The 25,235-nt window shown below is 40.6% G+C and overlaps 1 protein-coding gene across 3 annotated transcripts in view; it reads right to left on the reverse strand.

The window, feature by feature from the left end:
* Window positions 1-25,235, reverse strand: part of ctnnd2a (catenin (cadherin-associated protein), delta 2a) — a 338,809-nt gene that overhangs the window by 58,774 nt on the left and 254,800 nt on the right. For all 3 annotated transcript variants that reach the window (XM_074693201.1, XM_074693199.1, XM_074693200.1), the window contains 3 exons: window positions 11,462-11,579; window positions 4,741-4,923; window positions 287-460 (listed from right to left, as the gene is read on the reverse strand). In XM_074693201.1, the coding sequence (XP_074549302.1) occupies window positions 287-460; window positions 4,741-4,923; window positions 11,462-11,579 (475 nt within the window). The remainder of the gene's footprint in view (window positions 1-286; window positions 461-4,740; window positions 4,924-11,461; window positions 11,580-25,235) is intronic.

The following is a 25,235-nucleotide window of genomic DNA, read 5'->3' on the forward strand; positions in this document are numbered from 1 at the left end:
CTGACAAACACTGTCAAAAGATCAGACTCATGAAGAAAAGGGAGGAGGGGCAGGACACGCCAAAGTGTATATGTGCATGTGTGTAAAGTGGTATGTGTGAAAAAATAAGTGGAGGAAACCTTAGCAAGCTCCCCTCTCATTCTGCTGGAAACACCAAATTGCATCAAAGTCAAACATATAAAAGACCACACGCTGAATGTGGTTTGTGTTTGATCCATTTGACAAAAAACAGGCTTCAAATTCGGATGACTTAAAGATTATAAAACATTTTAAACATGGCATCTACCTTCCAGCTGCCTGCAGCCAGGTTCTGCAGAGCTCCAGCTGCTCCCTCAAGTGTGTCGGGGTTGGAGCATTCAGACAGCAGGGTGAGGTAGGGCTTGACGATGGTGGGGTGCCACAACATCTGAACACCTTTGGGAGGCTCTGTCGTGTCTGGAAAAGGGCCAACGCCGTCCCACTGAGAAGAAAAGAGACAAAAAGGTATTTTCTAGCTCAAGCCCTATGTGATTCATTCATGAGACGTTGACATTCACATTAAGTAGATTCTTTAAATCTCTGACCACGGCCAGCAGTGATGTCACGAGGTCCTGGAGTATACCACTGACACAGAGTGAAGAGTTAAACTAGCTTGAACAAAACTTTAAAGGGATGTTAAATAACACTTGAGGCCCCGAAGCATCAATTTTTTTAAAAAAAAGAGAACAGGCTTCTTTCATTTAACTTCTCTACCCATTTGCTTTTGGCAATTGAGCAGATTCCACACCTGCAATATTCATGAAAGGAAGACATCTGTGGATGAGTACTCCCTGACCCATTAAAAGGAAAAGAGACACTGAGTAAATCACTCCCTGTCATGCTGGTGTGTTGGAGAGAATTGAGATGGAAGGGGAAGGTAGACAAGGGCAGAGAAGAGGAGAGGAGCCTGTGAGGAGGGAGACTATGAGTGCATATTTTACTCCTACATTTGCTTTGAGATATAAAGCCAAAGCTGCGCAGCACTTCTCTTTAACTCCACCCTCCTCCTCTCCTCCATTACAACAGAGTCCCTTGATGTTTGAACCTCTTTGTTGAGTGACATGCCCACACCTCTTTAATGTAAGCATGAACCCACATCTATCTCTCTTTGCTTCACTCCCCTTTTATTTCTGTTTCTCTCTACGCACGTCACTCCAGCTTGTCATTAATTCTTTCTCTCCTGTTGATTCGTCCTCTCCAGCTCTCTGCTGATTTCCCTCCTGCTTTATGCCTTGCCTCCCTCTCCCTCTTTTCTCTTATTCTATTTCCATCCTTCTCTCTCCAGCTCCCAGTTTTTCCCCTCCCTATCGACCTTCTCGGTTTTGCACTGCTGCTTTCCCTCCTCCCGTGTCTCAAGGTAAACCGGGCTAGCGTGTGTCTTGAGAGAGGTATTGTGGCATGTTTGTAAGCTCCTGTGTGTGTGTGTGTCCATGTTTCTGTCTTTACATAGATTCTCTGCTCGCATAATCAGGGGGCTCTTATGTTTGAAGTGTTTCAAAGCACCACAAGAGGCATCGGCTCTTTTAAAGAAGAGTACTCTCTGTTGGCACCAGTGGAGTTTTCCTATAGAAAAAATGTTGATGCATAACCTTCATTTAATGATCCAAATTCTCATGAATATGAACCCTCTCATACTGCTGGCTGCTGTCATTCTGTACTCTTGCATTATTAATCTTGTCTAAATTGTTTTGGAGCACAGTTGATACAAAGCATAAACTAAACTAATAAAAGAATCTATGCTATATAAATGAGGTAATGTATTTCAGTCTTCTCATTTCATGCCCCAACCAGCACCACATCACGAGTATGGTGTCACTTCGTGGGAGATTGTGTGTATGATTGAATCTTTTATCTTCATGGTTGTTAATTACACAAAATAAATTACACACATACAACAGCCTCTTATGGGCAAAGTTTCCACCCAGACAGATATGTTCAACGATGGTGGAACTTTAATACTGAGAGATACCATCTTTTCCTGACTTTGCATTCAAAATGTCTTCTTACTTGTGTTTCTCGCTTCAAGAAGTTAGAGAAAAATGTAATACTTCCAGAAACAAAAGTCTGTGCATGTGTCTGTGTGCTTCCAGAAGTCCATTAGAAGTGTTAAGGTCTAGTTCAGGCTCCCTTGCTGCTCTCTAGCCTTGCTGTCTGACTCTCTAATAAATGATTAAGGAGACAAAGTTACAGTCTAACTGCTTGTGTCTCCCTCCCTCATGCAGTCTCTCTCTTACTCTTTCTACGTCTGGTTTCTTTCCTTCATCATTTCCCCGCTGCTTATTCTGTCTCATTGTGAGTGGCTCCTCCCCTCTTTCTATCAGGCTTGTTGAGACAGACTGCTCTTGGTGGCCCTGACTGCACATTTGTGAATACTTATTTAAAACTTCCCATATTATGCAAAAATCACTTCTTTTGGTGAAATTTGTGGGTCTTTGGCTTTCCTCCCAGCCCACAAAATGTGATATTTAATGACAAATCCTCTTCTTAGTAGTGCTTGTGAATGTAACAACCTGACCTAAAATGAGCTGTTTGGATTTTGGAAATTTGCCGACGTCAGCGATTCCCTTTTTTGACCAACCAGGAGCAAGTCTGACCTGATTGGTCCGCCGGAGCAGATACCCCAGAACCTCCTCCCCGCCCACTCCTCTCCCTGCTGCTGGAGAGAGGAGTGTGGCTGTTTTTGGCTGTAAACAGCCACATAGTTCCATGCACAAGCTTCCCATCTCAGAAGAAGACAAGACTAAGTGGCTAGAGCTCATTTATCAAGGAAATGTGCCAGCTACACTCAATAGAACTGTGCATGTGTGTGCTAGTCACTTCACGGCTGACTGCTTTTCCAACTTTGGACAGTACAACAGAGGGCTAGAGAATAGACTGGTCCTGAATCCAGAAGCATTACCAACCATCTGCCAACAAACCTCGGACCCTGGAAATGTGAGTATTTTAAATGCTGTGTGCTGTGGAGCAGATGTAAGAGCTTTTCCTCAGTGTCCCCTGTCTCTGTGTTAGCTTCAGGATGCTAACTTTAGCTGCGGTTAGCCTGTTGTTTTAGCCTGTAATGTTACGGTAAACGAGCTTCGCTGTTTTCTAAACATTGTGCACTCAGAGCTTGTGATGCTGCTCTCAGTGACACAGAAGAGTGGGGCGGTATCAGCTGTGGCTCATTTACATATGAAGGCCATGCCCACTAAATCTGACCATTTTGAACAGAGGAGCTATGAGAGCCTGGAAACAATGCTGCTGTGCTTGATTTATTGGCTATTTTGACCAAAACATGTTACTACCATTTCATGAAGACATCAATGATCCATATTAAATTGCAGCCATTACATTTAATACTCTGTTTCAACGTTAATCTGCTTCATGCATACCTCCTCATCTCCTCATTTTCAAATGAGAAGAAAATGACTTAACAACAGAAAAAAAATTACATAATTGAGCTCTGGAACTCAATCCAAACCAGAGAAGAGATGAAAACTACTGATTGTGATTGTTTCCAGATTAGGGTTAGGATTAGGGAGATAATTTGAATGGCTATTTTTACATATCATAAGAGTAGGTCAACATTCTCTAATGCTGTGTCTTGGTCTGTGTAAATGTACAATGTCCATTTGTGTCAAATTTCAATGAAGTACACAACACTCATTTGAATGAGTAAAAGAGCCACAGTAATACTCAGTAATGCTGCTGCATTAGTTGAATGCTTTTGCAGAATGAATCAGAAGGTCTCAGACCCAGCTCTTAGTATAAATTCAACACTAATCACTGACTTTTGTTGAAGGTTGGTTGCTGCAGTGATTCTACATTTGGTTAGCTATGGCTACATTATTTTACAAAAAAGGCTTTTCTTCTTGCACTTAAAGGCAGCACCTGCAGCCAAATAACTCGTAGAACTTTGTCACACTAACTAAGGTTTCCTTTTCCGTCTAAATTCTTGCTTGTGTTGTACGACCCTTTGGACAAGAGCGTCTGCTAAATGAAACTGCAGACTTGTACAATGGCCCAATGTGGAAAAACTAAAACCTAATGTGAGTCTGGGGTTCAGGTTTGGTCACAAACATTACTTAAATTAAGCTGGTTTGGATCTGAGGGATGCGAGTGCGGGCTGTGTTTTTGTTTGATTCTGACCCCCATGCAGTTATAATACCCTCGCAACCTCACCCCCACCATGCTTTACAGGCCAGCTGACAAAGTAGGGGTAGAGCTTCACCCCTAATGTAACATAAGTGAATGAAAATTAACCAGATTCAAACTACAAAATTGGTTTCTGAGCTATTGCAATTGAAAGAAGTCAGCTTTCCCTGACTCTGCTCACAGAATAGTCTGTGATCTGGAGTTTCCATCCCTGTTCTCCATTATTTACCGCACATGTCCCTGTTGACAGCAAGGCTGCCTCAAGCACTCACACTGCAGACCAGCAAAAATGAAAGCTATCTACTGGAACTTTCTGCACCCTGATGCTTCTTTCCAGATGGGGACAGATTAAAGTAAACACCTAAGGAAAAATCTGGCAGAGGGGTGTCATTCATGTTTTGAGTATTATGCTGATTAGGATATTTTCTATGGCCTTTGCATTCACCTTATATCCAAACACTGTTTCTCCAACATTGTTTGTAGAATTAAAGGAGAGCTGAAGTAGTTTCAGCGGTTTAAATCTGACAACCTTTGCCTTTTCTATCACTATACAGTGTATTTCCATCTGTTCATCCTTTCTGGTCTTACCTGATCAGCCCCCTTCTTTTTCTTCTTCTTTTTGCCCCAGCAGCCCGAGCTCTCACCGTCACGTCCGTTAGCATCGCAGAGCAGGCTGTCCAGCTCCTCCAGGCCCCCCTGTTGGCCATGGGATGTCTCAGCAGCTAAGCGGTACGACAGGTTCCTCAGGATGCAAACACAGTTCTCTACAGTCTGTAGAAAAAGAGTCAGGAGAGATAAGAGATGAAGTAGGGCAAAAGGAAAAGAGGGTGGGGTGAAGAGGAGGAGACGCCAAAAACCAGAGAAAGAAAAGAATCAGATGAAAAAGTTGAGGTGTTTGATGTCATTTAATGAAACATGCCGTTTAAAAACAGCTCACAAACTCAGAATCAGAGCATGCTAATAAAAAACCACCCACTCTCACACTTCAACTAGATTGGCCCTCCACTCACACCCACCAGCCAGACAGAGTGAGAGACACAGACAGCCGGATAAGTAAGGAAGAAATATAATATCACAGGTATAATGCTTTTGTGTTTTGTTAGCTCTGACTTTGAAACAAGACTAGAGGAAACTCAAGAAAATGAGGAAAAATGACAAGTCCGATATATCCCATCACACCCCATTAACCACCAAGTTTAAAGGCAAACTCTCCAGCCGAGGGCTGCGTGACAGTGTATGTTTTCTGTGCTTAAGTGTGTACCTCCAATGAGAGTGCGCCTGCAGGTACATGTTTGTGTTGGGTAGCTCTGAGAAAGAGGGGAGTCATCGAGTCACCAGAGTGGAAACCAGCAAAGACAAATCATCAATCTTCTCTCTGTCTGACCGCTGGTTTATGCAAAAACAACTTGGGAGCGTAATTGAACAGCCTAAAGAGATGCAGCAAACACAACAATGTCTCACTCCAGCGAGCTGCAGTCATGGCTGAAATTCTATTCACTTATCATGTAGGAGAAGTTGTATTTTATTCACAATACTTTGACATTTCAAATTTCCATCTGTTATTAGCATTTATTCACTACCCTGTGTTCACTGCACAGTGGGTGGACTAAAAGGTTCTTTACTCTGGTTTTAAATTCAATCCATTCACTTATCGTCTCCATAGAAAGGTTAAAGGTCAGGGCCAGTTATTGAGCAAAAACCTCACAGGAGATAGTTTCTAGTACAATTGTTCAACTTTCTACAAAAAAAGTGAGTACAGGAACACCTTCTATTTCTTTTTCTGTGTGACCTTGTGTTTTTAAACTACAGTAGCTTTCACTCTCCTGGGACACACTACACAGTAAAGGACTTACAGGAAATGACTCACTGCAGTGGTAAGCAGGTGTTTAAGTGAAGCTACTGAATATCCCCATAACATATCAATAAAATGTCAGCATTTCATAGGTTGAGTAGAATAGTATTCACTGTATCAGGTCTCAGACTGTCATTTTTAAATTACTTTATCAGTGAAGTTAATTGGTTCTTAGCTGTGTGGCAGCCCATGCTGTGAAACCAGTTTAAATGTCTCTGAAGCCTCTGCACATATTCCTGACATAATAGCAGCAATCAGTAGATTGTGCTAAATGGGAAAATTGACTGTTAAAGATAATTGTCACATGAAATATGAAAGATATTTCTCTGATCATTTGCAACCCCGTCTCCATGTGTGAACATGAAAGGGAAAATGGAGACAGTTTAACATGTTTCGATCAAAAAGAGAATCTGAAGAAAACCTAAGGAAAAAAAAATAAAAGATATTTTTGTGAGAGAACCACTGAATACAAACCAGAAACAAGTAGGTGAGCATAAACCGGCAGATTTTTTGACTTTTTTTATTATTATTATTTTTTTAAAGGAACTTAAAATAATAAATATTTTTTGACATACACCAAGAGCCAAGTCCATAGTTTTTACAATCAAGCGGAAATTTTAAAAAATAAGGGGGTGCTGGGGGTGAATACATGCACCAAAATCTCTACCCTGTGACTTTATCCAGCCCCTTTGTGACGTGTCTGAGAGTTGAGGTGAGTCAGTGTGGCAAAAAATGGTCATGAGCATTCACTGTGGGTGAGTGGACAGCTTGAAGGTGTCTCCAGAGAGCATTTTTTCTTTGTTTTATAGTCTTAACAGCTCATCTCAGTTGGCTATTTTAATCTTCTAATTTTTGTGTAGTAATTTCCACAATGCGTTCTGACTCCCTTCAAAAAGGTGTGCCAGATCATGCAGGTCATTTTCAATCAATTGATAAAAGAGTACACTTTTTTTGTTATGAGTTTAACAGCTCTACATGAGGATGAATGCTGAAAACTCTCTCTTTGGAGAGCACCGAAAATGTTTATTTGTGGTAAAAGTAAAATGAGCCACCAGCAAGAGCAGGAAAAGCTGTGCATCAGAGAGAGGGGATGAGACAGAGCATAGGGTTGTAGCCTCTACAGAGGGCATGCACGTGACGTCACAGAAAGAGGACGTCTATGCAGCTACGCCCACTGAGTGGCAGAAAGAGGGAGATAACTGGCAGCGTTGGTTTAAACACAGTCTAAACTCAAGAACAATACCAAAAAACAGGGAAGGGCTGTTATGCGACTGATTATAAGAAAGGGTTTGAAAAGCAATCGGAGCTATCCTTTTTACAGGCCGCTGAAAGCCAAGAAGAGAAAGGCAAGTGGATGGCTGCATTTCGAAGAAACAACATTTTGTAAACTTGGTTTACAAACAATGAAATGTTAGTAAACGAGGCCTGACAAATAAAAGTGGTATCCTGCAGACTCTTAAGAGGTTCTTTATTGGAGGTATTTAAATAGTTTTGACACAACTGTCAAGTCAGTCTAGATATCCTGATATCTCACCTTCCAACCTTGAACATAAGAGCAGTGTGGGGAAATAGCCGAGACACAGTAACACCAAAAGCACAGTAAAGCCTTGGTCTGGAAAAACAATGTAAAACATATAAACATCTGTAAAATGTGTCAAACTTCTCCTTTGAATGAGAGGAATGTAACTGGGAACAGTTCACAAGCAGTAGTCAGTAATTTGGGGCTTTTCAAAAATGTTCAGTGGTTGCTCCATCAGACGCTCTATTTGCACAAGATTAGTTTCATCTGGACAACTGTGAAGATGTTTTTTTTTTTTTTTTTTACCCCGAGCAAATCAACCATATCTGCAATTTGTAAAGTAAAACTTCCAGGGCAAATTGCCTACCATGTTTAGGGACACACATGGGTCCTCTGCTAAAACCAATCCAGTTCAAATCGTAATTTCAGGTCACAATATTTTTCAGAGGGTGTCTGCAGCTTTTTCTTTGGTAGCTTGTGCGGCTCAATGTTGAGCCCAATTATCCTGAATTGCATGTCATATTCCACATTTTTCCCCCATCTCACTGTGTTTACTGCCTCACTTGGCAATGTTGAGTGAGCTTCCCTTTGCCACACAGTCCAAGTGAGAGGAGCGTGCCCCAGAGAGGTAGTGATGTATACACATACCCTCAATATACTGGGCACACCAAAACTGTGCCAACCTGTACCCACTTTTTTTTTTTTTTTACAAAGCTTGGAAGTGATAATGTCTTTCAAAGCAACATTCTTTTGATACAACAAAAATCACCTCTTACAAGCAGCTCAAAACCTTAAAACAATTTCAACTCTGTAAAATATTTTGCTGATCATTAAGTCAGTAAGCACTGCTCACATGTGCACCACATACTTTTATGTTGATGTGCCCACATCACTGCTGAAACAACTGTGTGCAGTGTGATCTGGTAGCCCCATCTCCTGTTTCCAGTCCTGCACAGTTACATTTAACATCGCATACAGTGACTGTATAGAAAAGGTTTATTTGAATATAATTATCATTCTGGAAATGTGATTAACAAGATGCTGCCCAGTTGACCAATCCCAGAGCTTGTGGTTCAAATAATTTCATTGTGTAGCTGCAGAAGAGCAGAGGTGGATAGAAGGACAAGTTGCAAGTGTGAGTGAAGGTTGAAGGAAGACAAGATAACTAAATAGAGACCACCAATTGAGGTGAGGAATAAATTAAAACTGTGAAAGCTAGAAATTATCATAGTCATTTTCCAGTCATGGAGTAACAAGGCAAGTCTACATGTAATGCAATGCTTCTTGTTTCATTGATCAATGTCATTAATTGATCACAGGGCCTGTCATTAATGAGGTAATTTTTTATCACCTGACAGCACACCTACTTATACATATCCTAGAAATATTAATTCAGGATCTTTCATCATTATTGAGGACAACTGCCCAACCTTCACAACCAATCTACTGCAGCTAAACCAAATAGAGGACTTTCAGATCTCAGAGTGTGTAAGACACAGGTAATGTCAACACTGTGAGGGACATGTGTGAAAATATCAGGGCTTGACTGTCCTGATATGATCTTGAAAATATCAGGAGTATATGTGTGAAAGAGATTCATGAGATGCTTTCCTAGCAATTATTTTAATGAGAAACCAGATCAGTCTGCCAGCCAAACTGGAAGAAGAGTAGACAGAGCGAGGAGAAGAAAGTCTGGGAAAAGCAGGTGTGCAAACAGAAGATGAAAAAGCAAGCAGAGTATAAACTGAGCATGTGGCTAATGTGTGTTGCTGTTTCAACGATGACCACTTCACCTGCCAATCAATCCACGTTACCGTGGCAACGGCAGTACGTCTCAAGTGACTGCAGTGAGATGGTGAAGGGGAGCAGGCGGCTTAACAGTGATTAAGGACGGTCATTTAGAGAGGCTGGGCGAGGGGGAGACCTTGAGAAGTCAGTCATCCATAACACTGTTTATGTAGTATTGACTGGCCCCCCACACACCATCATAAACAGGCATATAGACTCCACGCTAACATGAACATCTCCACACAAAGTGAACATAAACCCACTCAACTTTGACCATTAGCAGGAAACAGAGGATGCAATTATCAGACTTTGCCCCAAATAAAACAAGTTGATTGAGTTCGTACTGCTGCACTTCTGTCTAGTGGCTTCAGGCAGTCATTTTTTTGGTTGTTAAGTTTGTTTTTTAGACATTTTCTCTTTTGGAGCCCTCCATTTTAATTTATACTTTCAAATGGAAAAATACTATATGTTATATTCATTACTTTTTCGTCTAGTGTGACCAACCCTCTATCCAGCCTTCTCCCAACCCCCATTCTCACCAAAGTGAGAAAAGGAAAAGGCATTACATTCATGATCCTGGGAAAGAGCAGCCACTCTCATATCTAGACTCGAAACAATTTCTTGTCAAAACAAAGGGCGAGGGGTGGGAGAAAAAACTGACTCACATATGTTTTGAAGTTTTTTGATTTACAATATTAAAATTGGGGTTCTGGAATTTGTTTTTTTGTTCAAATTCAAATCCTTTATTACAGTCTTTGTTTATAAGTTGGTTACCACTTTTCTCCAGAGGGGGGGGAAATGTTTCTTGCTGGCTCGATATGTGCATCTTTTGGGGAAAGTGTGGCTCCTGGAATAGTCTGTAGACGTTAGCTTCATCATTCAACTTTTCACATGGTCTGGTATTCAAAAAAGTGAATTAAAAATCTCAAAAATCTGAAAGACTGAAGAATCGCAATTTAAATCAAAGCAGCGCCCCCAAAACTTTCAAAAAGAATTGCAAAGCATATCCTCCCAGCCCTCCAAAGTGTAGTTATACAAAAGAAATAATCCATCAAACCCACAACATAAGTAGTTAGTGCAATTTTTACAGATAAGGGGTCCAGATAGGGTGTTAATCTAGTAACTGCATCACAGTTGCTAATAAAATAATTGTTATCTCTTTTCTGTTACAGTAAGTTCTTCAACTGTCTGCATAATCAAACACATTTTAGTGAATGACAGGCACAACCAGCAGATGTTTGTCCACCTGTTCAAATTTTATTCCTCAACACTGAAACATGGCAAACTTGTGTTTATGTTAACCTTTGTGATGATGCCTTTAACAGCTACACTCATAACTTACAGTGATGCCATGAACTACAGCTGGGTCTATTTCTGTCAGCTTCTGATCCTCTCTAACCTTTAATACTTCCTCCATATCACCGCTGCTGTATTTCTTGTGCACCACCCCAGTGTGTTGCACAAAGAAATGCATTTCCCACTTCTTTTCTAAAAAATGGGCAGTAATTATCTCTGAGGACTCAAGAGGTTCAGTCATAACAGGTGAGACCACACTCTGCTGACTGGAGTGTAACCTCCACCTTTTCTTTCATGTCAGTATAAAGAGCTAGAGAACCTTTTCTTTCTTTATTTCTTTTTTTGGGTTTTAAAGATGGCTAGCACATTGCTTTCACATTTAGCTACTATTAAGTATTATCAAACAGTTTATTTTCTGCCTTTATCCACTTCTTTGGTCTCATAGTTTTTGTTTATTAAACTCTTACACAATGTATTAGTAATACTGCAAGGATAAAACAGTGATGGTGTTGTGTTGATACAGATGTATGTATGATTCAGAGTGTTTTTTTCCGGTGTATGTACCATTCTTCCTTTTTTTTTTCATTGAGAAATGAAGGTATATCAATAATTGGACATCAGGGAGAGCTTTTCCCCCTCATACTGATTAAAGGAGGGCTGGAACACCTGTGACATTCTGATACTTTTCTCAGGAGCCACAGGGTCTGTTGCTAAGTTTCAATATGTGCTACAATGGATGGTGACCAAAAACAAATGAGAATATGAATGGAATTATGCAGACAGTCAAGTAAATTTCATAAACACAAGCCAAGATATTCGCCCACCCACCCACCCAAGCACACATACACACAAACCTTGCTGTCGATCTCGCTGCTGCCCAGAGATGTCTGGATGACGTAGAGCAGAGCATCTGTCAAGCCGTCACACTCCCTCATCCTTCGTCTCGCCTCCTCACCTGCTGAGCTAACATTCCTGCAACATACACACAAAGAACACTGGTCAGAGTGAGTGTGCTGTGTGTCTGTGTGTTTTGTCGAATAGAAAGTGAAAGATAAATGGGGAAAGAAAAGAATTTGTGAAGAAGGGAGATAAGACAGGAAGACAGATAAAAGCGGGGAAAGCAGCTGGTAACGAGAGGTGTGAGAGAGATGGGGGCAGAGGCGGAGAGAGACAGGGAAACCTGGCAGCTCTCCCCAAACTAAACAATTGAAAGAGGAGCATTAAAATTCTGGATACATCTCAATCCATGCCCCGAAGGCTCGCTTCAATCTAAAGCACTTGACTTGCATCCAAAAAAAAAAAAAAGAGAGAGAAGCCAAAAAAAAAAAAAAAGCTGCTTAAGTCAGACAGTTGGTGCCTGAACTTCACAGCAGCACAGCAGCTCTGCTTTGATAATATGAAAATATTGTTGCATTTAATATTAGCAGCTTTGCCAATATGCTGCAGAGAGAAAGTAAATGGGATTTTAAATGAACTGGAGGTACAGGTTGGATGTGTTTGGGTTTCTAGAAGCGACTGTCTGTGATACACTCAGTACCAGACGTTGACTCATTTGTCTGTGTCAATAAAATAAATATGAAACTGAGGTGTGAAGCACAAGCTGGACTGAGTATTTATACTTCTACTGTTGGAGCTCAGTGCATGTTAAGCACTGAAGATGACAAAAGCACACTTGTAGCTGACACTTCCAGCCAACACATGAATTAACTACAAGACTTGACAACCCTATAACTCTTAACGGCTTTGCAGATAAAAAGGCCTGACTCTTGCAGCTGTATTGTAAACCATCATCAATTAACAGCACAAGTTACATGAAGTAAAAACACGCAGGTCATTTATGAGGGTGACAATGCTTTCATCCCTGTAAACAATTATAAATTAAGTTGGGATGCTGTGAGACTGCAGTTAAAAGGTACAAAATCAGTTAGTGTGTTTTAATGAGCTACAATAACAATCAAAGCCAAATATAACCAAATATAAGTCAAGTTTTTTTTTGTTGCAAATAATATGAAGGGGGGGGGGGGGGGGGGGTCTTATGATCGGTGTCTAACCATTGACATATGCATATAATTTTCTAGGATCACTTCACGTCTGCAACAGCAGCGTGTGCCAGCTTTTTGTAAAGCCAGTGACCTGAGGTGGCTGCAGTGATCTGTCAATCACAGCAGAGACACAGTGACAGGAGCTATGGACAGGAAATGAAAAGTGGAGAGGCGCAGTGATTGTCCGGAACAAAGCGGACCAAAAGTTGGGCAAGTTAACGAACAGCGCAGGCGGAGTTATGATGCTAATTTTAAGACAGTGATGGTGCAGAGACCTTGAAGAAGTGTCAGGCAGCCTAAAAATATAGAGTTTTGGAGTATAATAACCAAAGACTGCATGTCCAAAAAGACTGTCTGAAAAATGCAAACTGCAAAAACAAAACTGATTGTCCTCAAAACCGCCATTTCCAAGAGATTGACTGGAGGGTGTGTGAGTTTGAGGAACGTAGCAAAGGCGTGCCCATTACCAGAGCGCTCATGGAAAATGCATTCAACATACAGATCTTAGGGATTGTATTTAAAGCCACCAGACAAAATGGTACAACAATAGCTATTCACACTTTTTTGCAAAGATTATTAATGAGAGACACAGTTGATTTTGTAAGACATTAGACGTAAGACTTTGATGTATTTTTTTCCCAGAACCATTATGGACAAATGCACAGGAAAGAGGTTCTGCTCTATCCACAGAGGGTGCCAAAATGAACACACACCAAAAGTTCCTGACAACAGTTTTAAGCAAATTTATCAGCTTATATTCTACATTGAAACAAATAGACAGGATATGTCATTATAATTTAAATCCATTGTTGTTGGGAACATGAGATCTATCTCCGATGGGATGGATGAGCTAGCAGTGCAAGCCCAGTGGCAGAGGGGCTGCCGGAGGGCAGAGTGGCATCGTGCTGTTCACGGACGTGGCTGACGGAGCTGACATCGGACGTCGGCGCCACATTGGAGGAGCTTCACCTGTTGTGAACAGACAGGATCCAGGAGACAGAGACTGAACAGACTTCTGAAGAAGCTCAGTCCTGGACCCTGTGGAGGTGGAGGCTGGTTGGGCTGGAGAGTGGTGGACAGGATGTCGTCATCTATTTTCTTATGGACCTTTTTGCACTTTCTATAGACTTTCTTACTTTTGTTTTCTTGATTGCTGCTGTGACTCCTGAATTTCCCATCGGGGATAAATAAAGTATTTTCTATTCTATTCTATTCTATTCTATTCTATCCTATTCTATTCTATTCTATTCTATTCATGATTCATGACCATACATGAAGCAGATTTGTTATAGAGAGAGTTGACTTTACACAAGTATTCACTTCTAAAACATAAACTTTATAAAACTAAATTATTAAATCCCTTCAATTCTTTTCCATCAATTTCCTTCTCAGGGCCACCACACCCACACATGCCACATTATACCTTTCATATGTGTTTGCAAGCGCTCGTTTGCTTTTGGAGTTAACCTCAAAGACTCACTGACAGTTTTGCACTTTTACACCGGTTTCAGTTCTCAAGACCTGAGATGCCACCTGATATGGAAACTCATTTGATTTTCTATTATACTCAATTCATTGGCAGTTTCTTTTACAATAAAATTTACTTGAGAACAATACTCCATGACTCCCTAATTAAGCATCTTGTCAATGGTGGCAAGGGGGAAGTCATCTGGTGAAACCAAAAGCAGGAGATCAAAAGCTCATCAAACTAATTATAGAAGTTTGGTAACCAGTCTTCAAAAATCTTTGCTTAAAGGTGAAATGTCAAAACAGTTGACAAGCAAGACAATAGAGGTGAGAGTGAGGATACAAAGAGATGGTACGACTGAAGAAGTTCATCCATCATGCTGGCATAATGAAGAGATCACAGCTGTTTTACCACTATGAGATGAGGTCAATCATTTATTGTACTGATGTGAAAGAGAAAAGAAGCGGGGGGAGACGACGACACACACAAGAACTCAATTAAAACTTCACGTTCACGGCTCCCCGCTTCCGAGAGAAGGTCAAGTCATTTTCACCCACTTTGAATGCTAATGGGCAAACACGCACTGGATGGAAAACCCGCTTAGCAGAGTCACAATTCTCTGTCGAGTCGATACAAAGCATCACAACAGTGAAAACACTTCACCTTGACTAATGTTTAAGCACCGGAGACAGGGGGTGGGTGCATGAAAGAGAGAGTGAGGGTGTTTTTTTATTGCTTTAATGTTCAGCCTTGAATATGCCGACTTCCACTGAGAATCTCATCAAGTGTTTCATCTACTACCTTAACCTGGGTGGAGGTGAGGGTGCCTGGCAGTGCAACATAAAGGCTTCACTGAGAGAACTTCCACTTTCATGACAGAAGATGTGTCTAAAATTACTTTTATTCTTTACCTCAGAACTGAGAAAACACATTCAGGCTCGAAGGCTTTTACCAACGGAACAAAATGAACTAAGCTTTGGTTTCTTTGTCGTAAGTCTTTTTCATCAAATAGAGTCAAAGACAAAACTTAAATGTGGATCACTTCTGTTTTGGGGACAAGAAAACATAGTGAAGTATTTAGTGTGTTTGTCTGTCCTGGCCAATAGCATTGTATTCACAATACCCATTAGAGCATTTGTGAAACACAACAGGTGTTAGAATACTAAAACAATTAGAACAAACTACTGCATCAATACTACAACCTTGGAAGCAGTGGTGACAAAGAAGAAATACACAGAAATTGTTTCCAGGGCAGAGCGGCTAAACAACACAGGAGCTCAATCCAGCAGACCGGTGAAAGAATATATAGCTTATGTATGCATGCTTTTACTAGCAATATTATACAAATGTGCTCTACTAACCTGGTTGTACAGATGCGCTCATTGTGGCGGTATGCATTGCAAGGCACTTGAGGGGGCTGGGGGCTCCTGGGGTTTTATGGAGCACCCAGAGTAGGGAGTGACTACGAGTGAAGTTTATGTTTATGCCCAGTAATAAAAAGAATCAACTGTGTGTGTGTACATTCTATAATTCAAGTTAGTAATTTATTATTACAGAGGGTAGGAATATGTTTCAGTTAACACAATTAAGATAAATGGAGAGAACATAGGAATGTGTGTGTGTAAAAGTTTCTCTACAGATATGTGAAGGCGGGGTGATCACCCACTTGATGAATGCCAGTCACAGACAGAGACAGAGGACAGCCAGCAGCCAATAAGAGGAAAACAACACCTGGAGAGCCAATAATAAGATGACTCAACCTACATTTCTTAGAGAAACTCTGTTAGTGACTATATATTGGTGCTGAGACAGAGAGCGGGTCAGTCTCATGAACTGTCTGTGCAACAAGTAGACAAGGAAATGAGGCTTCACCAGAGATCACTGTAAATGCATATTCTTGACCTATTGTCAACAAATTTGTGTTCAACTGAGAACCAGGACGCCTCCTGATCCTTCCCCATCAACCAACTACGTGGAAAGAGGTGAGAGGAGAATGGAGTCAGATTAATAATTTTAAGGTATTTGGGTCAGGTAGATAGCATCACATCTCCAACAAGAAGTAATTTAAGTATTTGGGAAAGTCAATATTAAGACATCACTTTGAGTGACAAACTATATCTGTAAAGTACCCTTCATGGTTTGCAAGGCAGCAGCATGGGAAAAATGGCTGAACCTACAGTGAAGAGTACCCTGTCAGGATAGCAGTGTGAGAAAATGACTGAGCGCTCAGTTAAAAGGTACCCCGCAAGGCAGTGTGGGAAGAGTAGCTGAGTTTACAGTCGCATTGTACCCTGTTCTTTCTAACAGATATTGAAGTGTGGAAAAACAGTAGAATTGACACTAAGATGTGTGTTGTACACCTCACCTCATTTCCAACACCAGGTATTGAGCCTCATATGAAACAGTTTGAATTCTACATTTTTTAACCAATGAATTATTTTAAACGTAGTCACAGAAACATCCTTCATGTTCCACATTGGATACAAAGACTGTGCAGTCGACATTACAGCCCTCACAAAGTGAAGCCAAACAAGCAGAGCTCCCCAAGCTGACAGCCTGCAGTATGAGTCATATACCCAATCTTTGAAGATGAGTTAAATTTAAGAATTAAGATACACTCATTTTTTTTTCTCAGAAATTGTTCCTGTCTTTTAGCATGTTGGTTAATGTCTAATTTTTTTTTAAAGAAAAATACTTTATTAATTGATAAAAATGGGGTAAGATTTAATGACAAACAGCCCTATTGTCAAATGTGTTTACTAGAAAATAGAAACAGTGACTGATAATGTGACAAACCTAGACATAAGAGTCAGTGAGTGTCTATAACTGTGAGAGTCTGCCTCAAAATGGCACAAGAAGCTGTCACGCCATGACTTGTTTTAACTGTTTGTTAAACACGTTTCAGTTAGAGGAAAGGCTGAGACAACAATAACTCTGCTTTGAGTGTCGATCCCTTCAGTGCAGATTCCAAATGAACAAGATATCAGAGCCTCTAATACTTTTATCAGCAGTGTTTTACAGTGGGAGGAGGTGAGGACGTGTCATCTATCTTTATATACAGTCAATGATTAGATTAGAAGAAGGCAGATGATACATCCTGCTGTATTGAACACAATAGAAGATATTGTGGGTGCTCAGAAGAAATGAGACCTTGTGGGTCTAAATGGGGTTGAACTACGTCATGACAAAGGTTCAGGATTTCACAGAAGAGAGTTGTGAAGCTATTTTTTTTTAATTATTATATTTCACAGAGTTGCTTCCTGAACTCCCATTCAAATCCCTGTGCATTCATTCACACAAAGATGACATGACATTTAAAAAAAAAATGCTGGGGGTCCTCTGTTATGTTTCGGCCTCACAGCTATGCTGGTTGCTTGTTATGATGTGTTTAATAACTTGTGTTTGTCTGGACACAGCAGTGTGGAGTGGAGCACTCAGTGCGTTTCTGTTCCTGTTAGAGAGAAAGTGCATGTGTTTGTATCTGTGCGCTGTGTGTGCTCAGTGCCCAAGCACGTGTGATTCTCAGTCTAGTGGCTCTGTAATGAAGCATGAAATATTGTGCCTTTCCGCACACGCCTTTCCTTCTGTGTAAGTTACCGACTAGCTCTGTGAGGTTTTCTTACACAGAGGATTTCTTTTGAAGAGGGTAGTCTGCTAACTTTTGGAGGGGGGTTGGGATGCACCCTCAGGCATTCTCACATCTTGCCGTGTTGAAAGATTAAATATTGAGATCATAATAGCTTGTTTGTTTAAATAGTTTGTCACTCAAAAATGCTGAATCCATTGACTCAGGCAACATAATCTGTGCATATGGTTGTCACTCGAATAGAGAGGAGCTAAAATGGCACATTTAATATAGATGGAGGCTGAGTACAGGAAGTAATTTTAAATTAATACAAGTGTGCATGAACTTTAAATGGAGGGCACCTCCATTCTTTTTTTGTATGTATGAGTGTGTTTGTGAGTGTGTGTAAATGTCCTTTAATTTAAGTGGTAATCTCTACTGTTTAACGAGTCCATTACAGGCTTACACTTCAACCTATCTGATGTCACTCCTCATTAATTCAAGTCTAACTCATTAGCCTGCATCGTTAATTAATTACCTACTGAGCAAAAAGACACAGAACTTGATTAAGCATCCCATTCAGAATTAATCAGTTGTTATTTTAGCTGCAGTTAAGTCACAGAAAAGTCACCAAACCATTCACACACTTACCTCAGAATTTTTAAAAAATACATTGTGTTTTAATCCTGGTAATGGTACTGTTAAGTCCTTAATGAGAATACTTGGTTATTCTGTCTTTCTCTAACATAATAGCCAAATTTTGGTTAATCCTTATGAGAAATTTTGCAAAGGGAAAGACGTGTGGCAATGCTGTAGCATGAACCCTCTTTCAGGAAAACAAATTAAAAACAAATTAAAATATTTATTAGAGAACTGCTGGGCCAGCATCATTAAAAGTACAGAAAGACACAGAATGCCGACCATGAAACGCAATGTCCTTGCTTCAACTTGAGCAGAGGATCTTTGTTGCGTGGCTCTCTCCCTCGTTTCCTGAGTTAAGTCTACTGTCGCTGTTTAATTAAGGCATAAAAAGCCCAGGAAAGAAAAAAAAGATAAAAATTTTAAAGCCCAGGGAATGAGAGTTGCATTTTTCCAGTCAAACACAGTTTTGCTTGGAAGCTGCAAGAAAATAAACAAAGCTCATGGTGTTCTGCCTGTGGTCACTGCTGTTCTGAAGTCAAGGTATACAAGTTAAGCTTTGCTTTTAGGACTCAGATCTGTGTGTAATTAGTGGTTAGATGACTTTAAAAAGTATACAAAAAACTTAAGTATATATAATTACAGCTAAAACAACCTTTGGGGTACTGTGTCTTTATATCAATGGTAAACAACACATTTGTGTATTTTTATTTGAAGCACCCACAAACAGGAGAGAAAAAGTTCACTAACAAGCTTCCTGCTTTCTGCAGGAACTGGCTCGGAAGTCATTAAAAAGGCAAATTGGAACTCATTTTTCAGAGGTTTCTCCCTCTAAAAAGATACTACAATAGTTAGACATTCATCATTTGACAGTAATTCTCATTTTCAAGGTTGCAACAATGTCCTTAGGAAGTCAGTTCAGAGTGACTGAGCAAATCCCATTAGTCACTTTCTGCAGTTTTAGTTGTTGAAAGATTCCTGCAACATGTCCAGTAAGGATATGAACATGAGTGAGAGCCAGACAGATGGCTCTCTAATGTTGCTCAAGGAACAAATGACTTTGTATCCAACAGCTGGTGTGTGGTAGCACCGCACAAGTGTCTGACCGTGTCTATGTGTCAGCTCGTTTATGTGTTTGTGTGTGTGTGCGTGGTTAGTGAAGGAGGCACTAGCAACAAAGGGTCATCACCAGATGGTCTGTGCACACAAACTTATTATTATTATACAAATAAATATGGAAACAAACACATTTATGAACACATTCTTAATCTTTATTCATATAAACTCAAGTTAATGCTTAGTGGAAAGGAAGAACATTAAACACACACACACACACACACACACACACACACACACACACACACACACACACACACACACACACACACACACACACACACACACACACACACACACCCCACAGAATTATTCAAGAAGTGTGTACAGTGATGAGCCAGCAGGTTTTATCTGGCTTGGCAGTAAACCAACAACCAGCAGAGAGGTACACAGCCCCTGCGCAAAGGATATGGAAACCCCTCTGCAGGAAACCTCATGCCTGGTCTGATAACACCATGTGTCATATGTGTGCATATGTGTGGATGGGATTAGACAACATATGTATCCATCATTATCATTTACTGCTTGGAACACACATTATCTGTGCATACAGAAACAGTCAAACATACATGAGAATACACACATTGAGACACGAACACACAGCCATAATGGAAACACCTGGTGCCCTGACACCAGCACAGTCACATTTTCAGATGAATCTCCCACATGCTGGCTGTGATTTCAGAGATTGATCGAGTGAAACACCTTTGCTTTTTATGTGCTCAAGTAAGAGCACACACCTTTTCATGCAAATGCAGACCTATATACAAGCTCACATTAAGACAATTCATCCAGACATACACATGAACAGACAAAAAGACAAAGATTGACGTGTGTACACAGAGGCCTGCACACGCTCTGAAGCACACATGCACACACAGTGAAGAGATAATGATTAAGGTGAGAGGTCTGAAATTGAGCTGAGGTACACTGAGGCCTGAACATTGTGGCCTTGTGTCACTTTAACCCTCCGGAACAGATACCAAGATAGAAAACAACCCTGGAGAGCAGCACAAACACCTTCATTACTCTCTGTGTCTCAGCTCTCTTCTCTATGAGATCCTGTTAGCAGCTCCCTCTCATTGCTCGCCACTTCTACATTCCATTTGTTCTAATCTTTCCAACTTTTGGCCTTTCTCTGCTCTCCTTCCCTCTACCAGCTCCTGTAGTTTGATCCCTAACTTCACTGTGTGGAGAAGTGCTCTGACAGCATCATTCATCATCCTGTGTAGCATCAGAGGTACTCACACTACAGTCCTATAAACACCTTTGTGAGTATGAAAATAATAAATTTGACCAAAAGGGCAAGTCTACAGCTGCACTGGTAAAAAATAATGACAAAATGAGAAAAAGGTCAAGAGAAATGAATTATTTCAGGATAAACAAACAACTAAACTCATTTTGCAGGAAGCACAGCAGGAGATTCTATTTTGAGTTTTTGATATCTAAGACTTCAGCTGCCTACGCAGAGCAGTGAAGGTGAATTGAGTTTGTGAAATGCAAATGTGCAAAAAGATTACACTGAAAAAACTCAAGAGCAAACTCTTTCAAGTCCTCATCAATAGACACCATGAGAATGTTGAGAGAAAAAAAGAGGTTTCCCCTTTTGAATTTGAGACGCAGGCTCTTTAGAGCTCTCTTCTAGTTTCATGTGTCAGAATATGCTGAATTATGGTGACAAAGATTGCAAATGCACTTCTACAGCCCGGACAATCTCCATTAGAATATACAGGCCTCAAAAACTAAATCATGGAAACTGAAGAACAGGTAAAATAGCTCAGAACAATATTTCAAAAGTGAAATAAAAGCAATAACATCAAGCCCAATGAAGATGCTGTGTCAAAAACCCAGTCAGAGGAAACATGAAAAAAAGAAATTATGATAATTCAGTCATCATGATGGTTGTGCTTCAGCCTTGTATGAGAGCTCAGTACAATAGGTTACTGATGGGAAGAGAGGCAGTGAAATTAGTTTGATTGAAGTCAGATCATATAAGAACTAATACTAACTTTACAAAATATCTTCTCTATAGAAAGACAGTCCACTGTTCAGGATTCTAAGACCTTAGTTAGATACAATCAAGATTTGTCTCATTCATTCCAAACCCTTTTTTTTATTTAACGATACTTCCCTCTTAAAAAATAAATTTCAATATTTTAGTGGTACTGGGCCATTTCTCTTAGCTCTCTCTGTCACATTCAATTTTGACGCCGTCATTCATACACATTTGAACTAACAGCTACTGAAATGTGACTGTGTTACGGCAAACTAACTAGGACACTAATACAATCAGCAGATACTCTTTACTATTGGCAAAGTAGAATTTTTCCCTTTCTTTCTTCACAAATGAACTGTTTATACATCACTCTCTCAAAGCACTTTTTCATCACGCCATGTTAGGAGGGCACAGCCTGCGGTGTAGAGCTCGATTCACACCCAGAGGGCACACCAAAGGAGGCAGTTTGGGGTTAAGTGTCGTGCCTAAGAAGCCTTTAGCACAATAACAGCAGGGCCCTAACCAAACAACTGAGAGACAATCGACCCTACCACCAATCCACAGCTGCCCCCTCACTGCAAACACCAAGCCATTAGTGACCTGAGCGAGACTTTCTTTCCCAGATATTTGTGGTTGAGTTATTACACATAACAATTTGTGTAGCACAGACCCCCCTCCCATGGCACTTCCTGAGCTGATCTATCAGTGCGCTGAGGTAGCCAGGGTGGTTTATGAAAACAAATTTACTCTGGATATTACCTTTCAAATGTTTATTTATGCCAGACTGTGTCTTTATTTTTGCATCAAAGAAAAACACCCAGGCAAGACCCACTGCAAGCTGATCGGAGATCCTGTGAGAGGGAGTTGGACAAAAACAAATAATACAGATGAACGGCTTTAGAATAGAAATGCTGGATCAAAGAGGCTGTTTATATCAACCATTAACATTCCAACTGAGTAATTTGGATCACAAGTGACCACCTCTGAGTACAAGTGTTTACACCTCTGCGACAATCATGGGTCTCAAGTGACCAGTTGAAATCAGACTTCCCTGCTAGTGATGCAAATTAAAACAGAACCTCAGACTTTAGAGCTAAAAAAACAAAAACAAAAAACAAACAAACAAATAACCTTAAAATGATGACAAACCCTTTGTTACAAACGCCAAAGAAAGGTTACGCTCTCTCTGACACACAAACACACTGTGAGTGGTAGAGCATGTGATGGCAGACTGAAGTAATGATATAATACATATTGATAATATGTAGCCTCTGTGTTTGAGTGTCAATAGAATGATGACAAAGTAGATTGAAGTTTTTCATCAGTGTGATGAGACTACAGGACTAAAAGGTCAGTGTTACTAACACACAGGTCCATTACTGATCCATGACTGCACTGCAATAATATACTCTGATAACTGCTCTTGATAACAGCATGTGAGGGCATTGATCCTACATTACATCAGGCTGTGAATGGACTTACAGAGCTAATCATACCATCCATCATTTCCTGTATTGCCATAAAACAGTGTTATAAACTACTTACTGATTGTATCCATTACTTAGTCTCACATTTGTCTTCCTCAGCATGGGATTGACCCAGATAAAAATTTGATGTTCAGTGTTCCTTACTGATAATGGACATCCAAGAAGACCTATCCTGTCTTTTTTTCCAGCTCTAATGCATTGAAATGTCAACACATGTTGCAATAATATGAGAACTAAAAGTCAAAACTGGGACACAGCGGAGAAATATTAAATCAGTCAAGCTGGTATTTTGTTACTTCATGTGATTCTTGAAAATAGGGAGACGAGGCGGTATGCATGAGCAAGGCTGACGACACAACAGAGCATTAAATGTAATGGCGTCAGACCCCACCTTTAAAGGTCCCATATTATGCTCCTTTTCTGCAGGTTAATATGAATCATTGATGGCTTCATTAAATGGTAGTAGCATGTTTAGGTCCAAATTGCCAATAAATCAAGCACAGCAGCATTGTTTCCAGGCTCTCATAGCCCCTCTGTTCAGAATGCTCTGATTTAGTGGGCGTGGCCTTCATATGTAAATGAGCCACCACTGATACCGTCCCGCTCTTCAGCGTCACTGAGAGCGGCGCCACGAGCTGCGAGTGCACAATGTTTAGAAAACAGCGAAACTTGTTTACCGTAACATTACAGGCTAAAACAACAGGCTAACCGTAGCTAAAGTTAGCATTCTGAAGCTAACACAGAGACAGGGGAGACACTGAGGAAAAGCTCTTACATCTGCTCCACAGCACATAGCATTTAAAATACTCACATTTCCAGGGTCCGAGGTTTGTTGGCAGATGGATGGTAATGCGCCTGGCTTCAGGACCAGTCTATTCGCTAGCCCTCTGATGTACTGTCCTATGTGGCTGTTTACAGCCAAAAACAGAGCAGTGATGGCAGTGGGGAGGGGAGTGGGTGGTAGACCAACCAGGTCGGACTTGCTCCTGATTGGTCAAAAAAGGGAATCGCTGACGTCCGCAAATCCCAAAATCCAAACAGCTTGTTTTAGGTCAGGATTTTACATTCACAAGCACTATTAAGTAAAGGTTTTGTCATTTAATGTCACATTTTGTGGGCTGAGAGGAAAGCCAAAGACCCACAAATTTCACTAAAAGACTTAATAAAGTGATTTTTGCATAATATGGGACCTTTAAAGGTACTAGCGCACCTTACCACCTTACTGCATGTGTTAGGCAAGATGAGGGCCGTCAAGCTCATACATTACTGTTAAAGAAAATAAATTTAGAGAGAACAGACATGTGTGCAGTCTATATTCTTTTAATAAGATGTCAATTTCTTCTGCAAAATAATTAGTTTATCTTGCCTTTTTCTCAATGATGACATTAACCGCTGGCTGTGTTTATGCGGTGCGCATGCGCTTTTTGAATTTATTGGGGTTGTCCAGGAAGTTCCCCAGACATATGACACTGTCATACCTGCTAACATCAGACTTTAACAAAGTGGAAAACTCGCTGCTCACCCACCAGCACATGTTTTCATTTTTACCTTGGTGTTCCATGCTGAAATCTGCCCATGCTTGTTGCTGCCAAGTTGGGTTGCCAGGTCAGAGAACACATACCCAACATAATAGTTTTGAATGAGCCTTTTTATTGGTACTGGCCTGAAAAACTGGGACAAATTACAAATCAGGAGTACAGCAGGGGAATGGGTTAAAAAGTGGGAGACTCCCACAGAAATAGGTAGTGATGGCTGATATGTGTTCTGCACCTGCTTTGCTTTCATGGTGCAATTAGTAAATTGGCCAAATTTTGGCAGTCGTGCATGTGGCTAATGCTACGGTCAAATGGGCCATTCCATAATGATATGTTATGACTAATGGTCCCATGTGAGTGTTCACACCTGGAATTAAGCTTGTTACTTGTGCTCTGAAGTACAAATTGCTATGCAACAAATGCTACACGGGGTCAAAGTCTGTCCAATGACTTATCTAGGACTGAATTGCAAGAAGCTTCAGGTAGGTAGTCGAAGAGGTTTGACCGAGGCCACTCACAGCTGAAAGTATGCAAATATGCATATGAGTTGACACAATTGAGGGTTTTAGGTGTTTTGGCAAACCGCAGCAGTTCAAACTGGTATTCCATTTTTGAATGAAATGGAACAATGATGAGAGCAACTGGAGCTTTTGTCTGGGCAAAGTGATTGCACACACACTTTCTCATGCACACAGTGGATTACCTCATATACAAAATTATGTGAGTACGTACAAAACCCTGTTTGTCACGTCTTCCAAATGGATTTGAAATGCTTTTGAG

The sequence above is a fragment of the Halichoeres trimaculatus genome, unplaced genomic scaffold (genome assembly GCF_033239565.1).
Source record: "Halichoeres trimaculatus isolate MK-OKI-2021-1 unplaced genomic scaffold, fHalTri1.1 fHalTri1_scaffold_18, whole genome shotgun sequence".
In the NCBI taxonomy this organism is placed as follows: domain Eukaryota; kingdom Metazoa; phylum Chordata; class Actinopteri; order Labriformes; family Labridae; genus Halichoeres; species Halichoeres trimaculatus.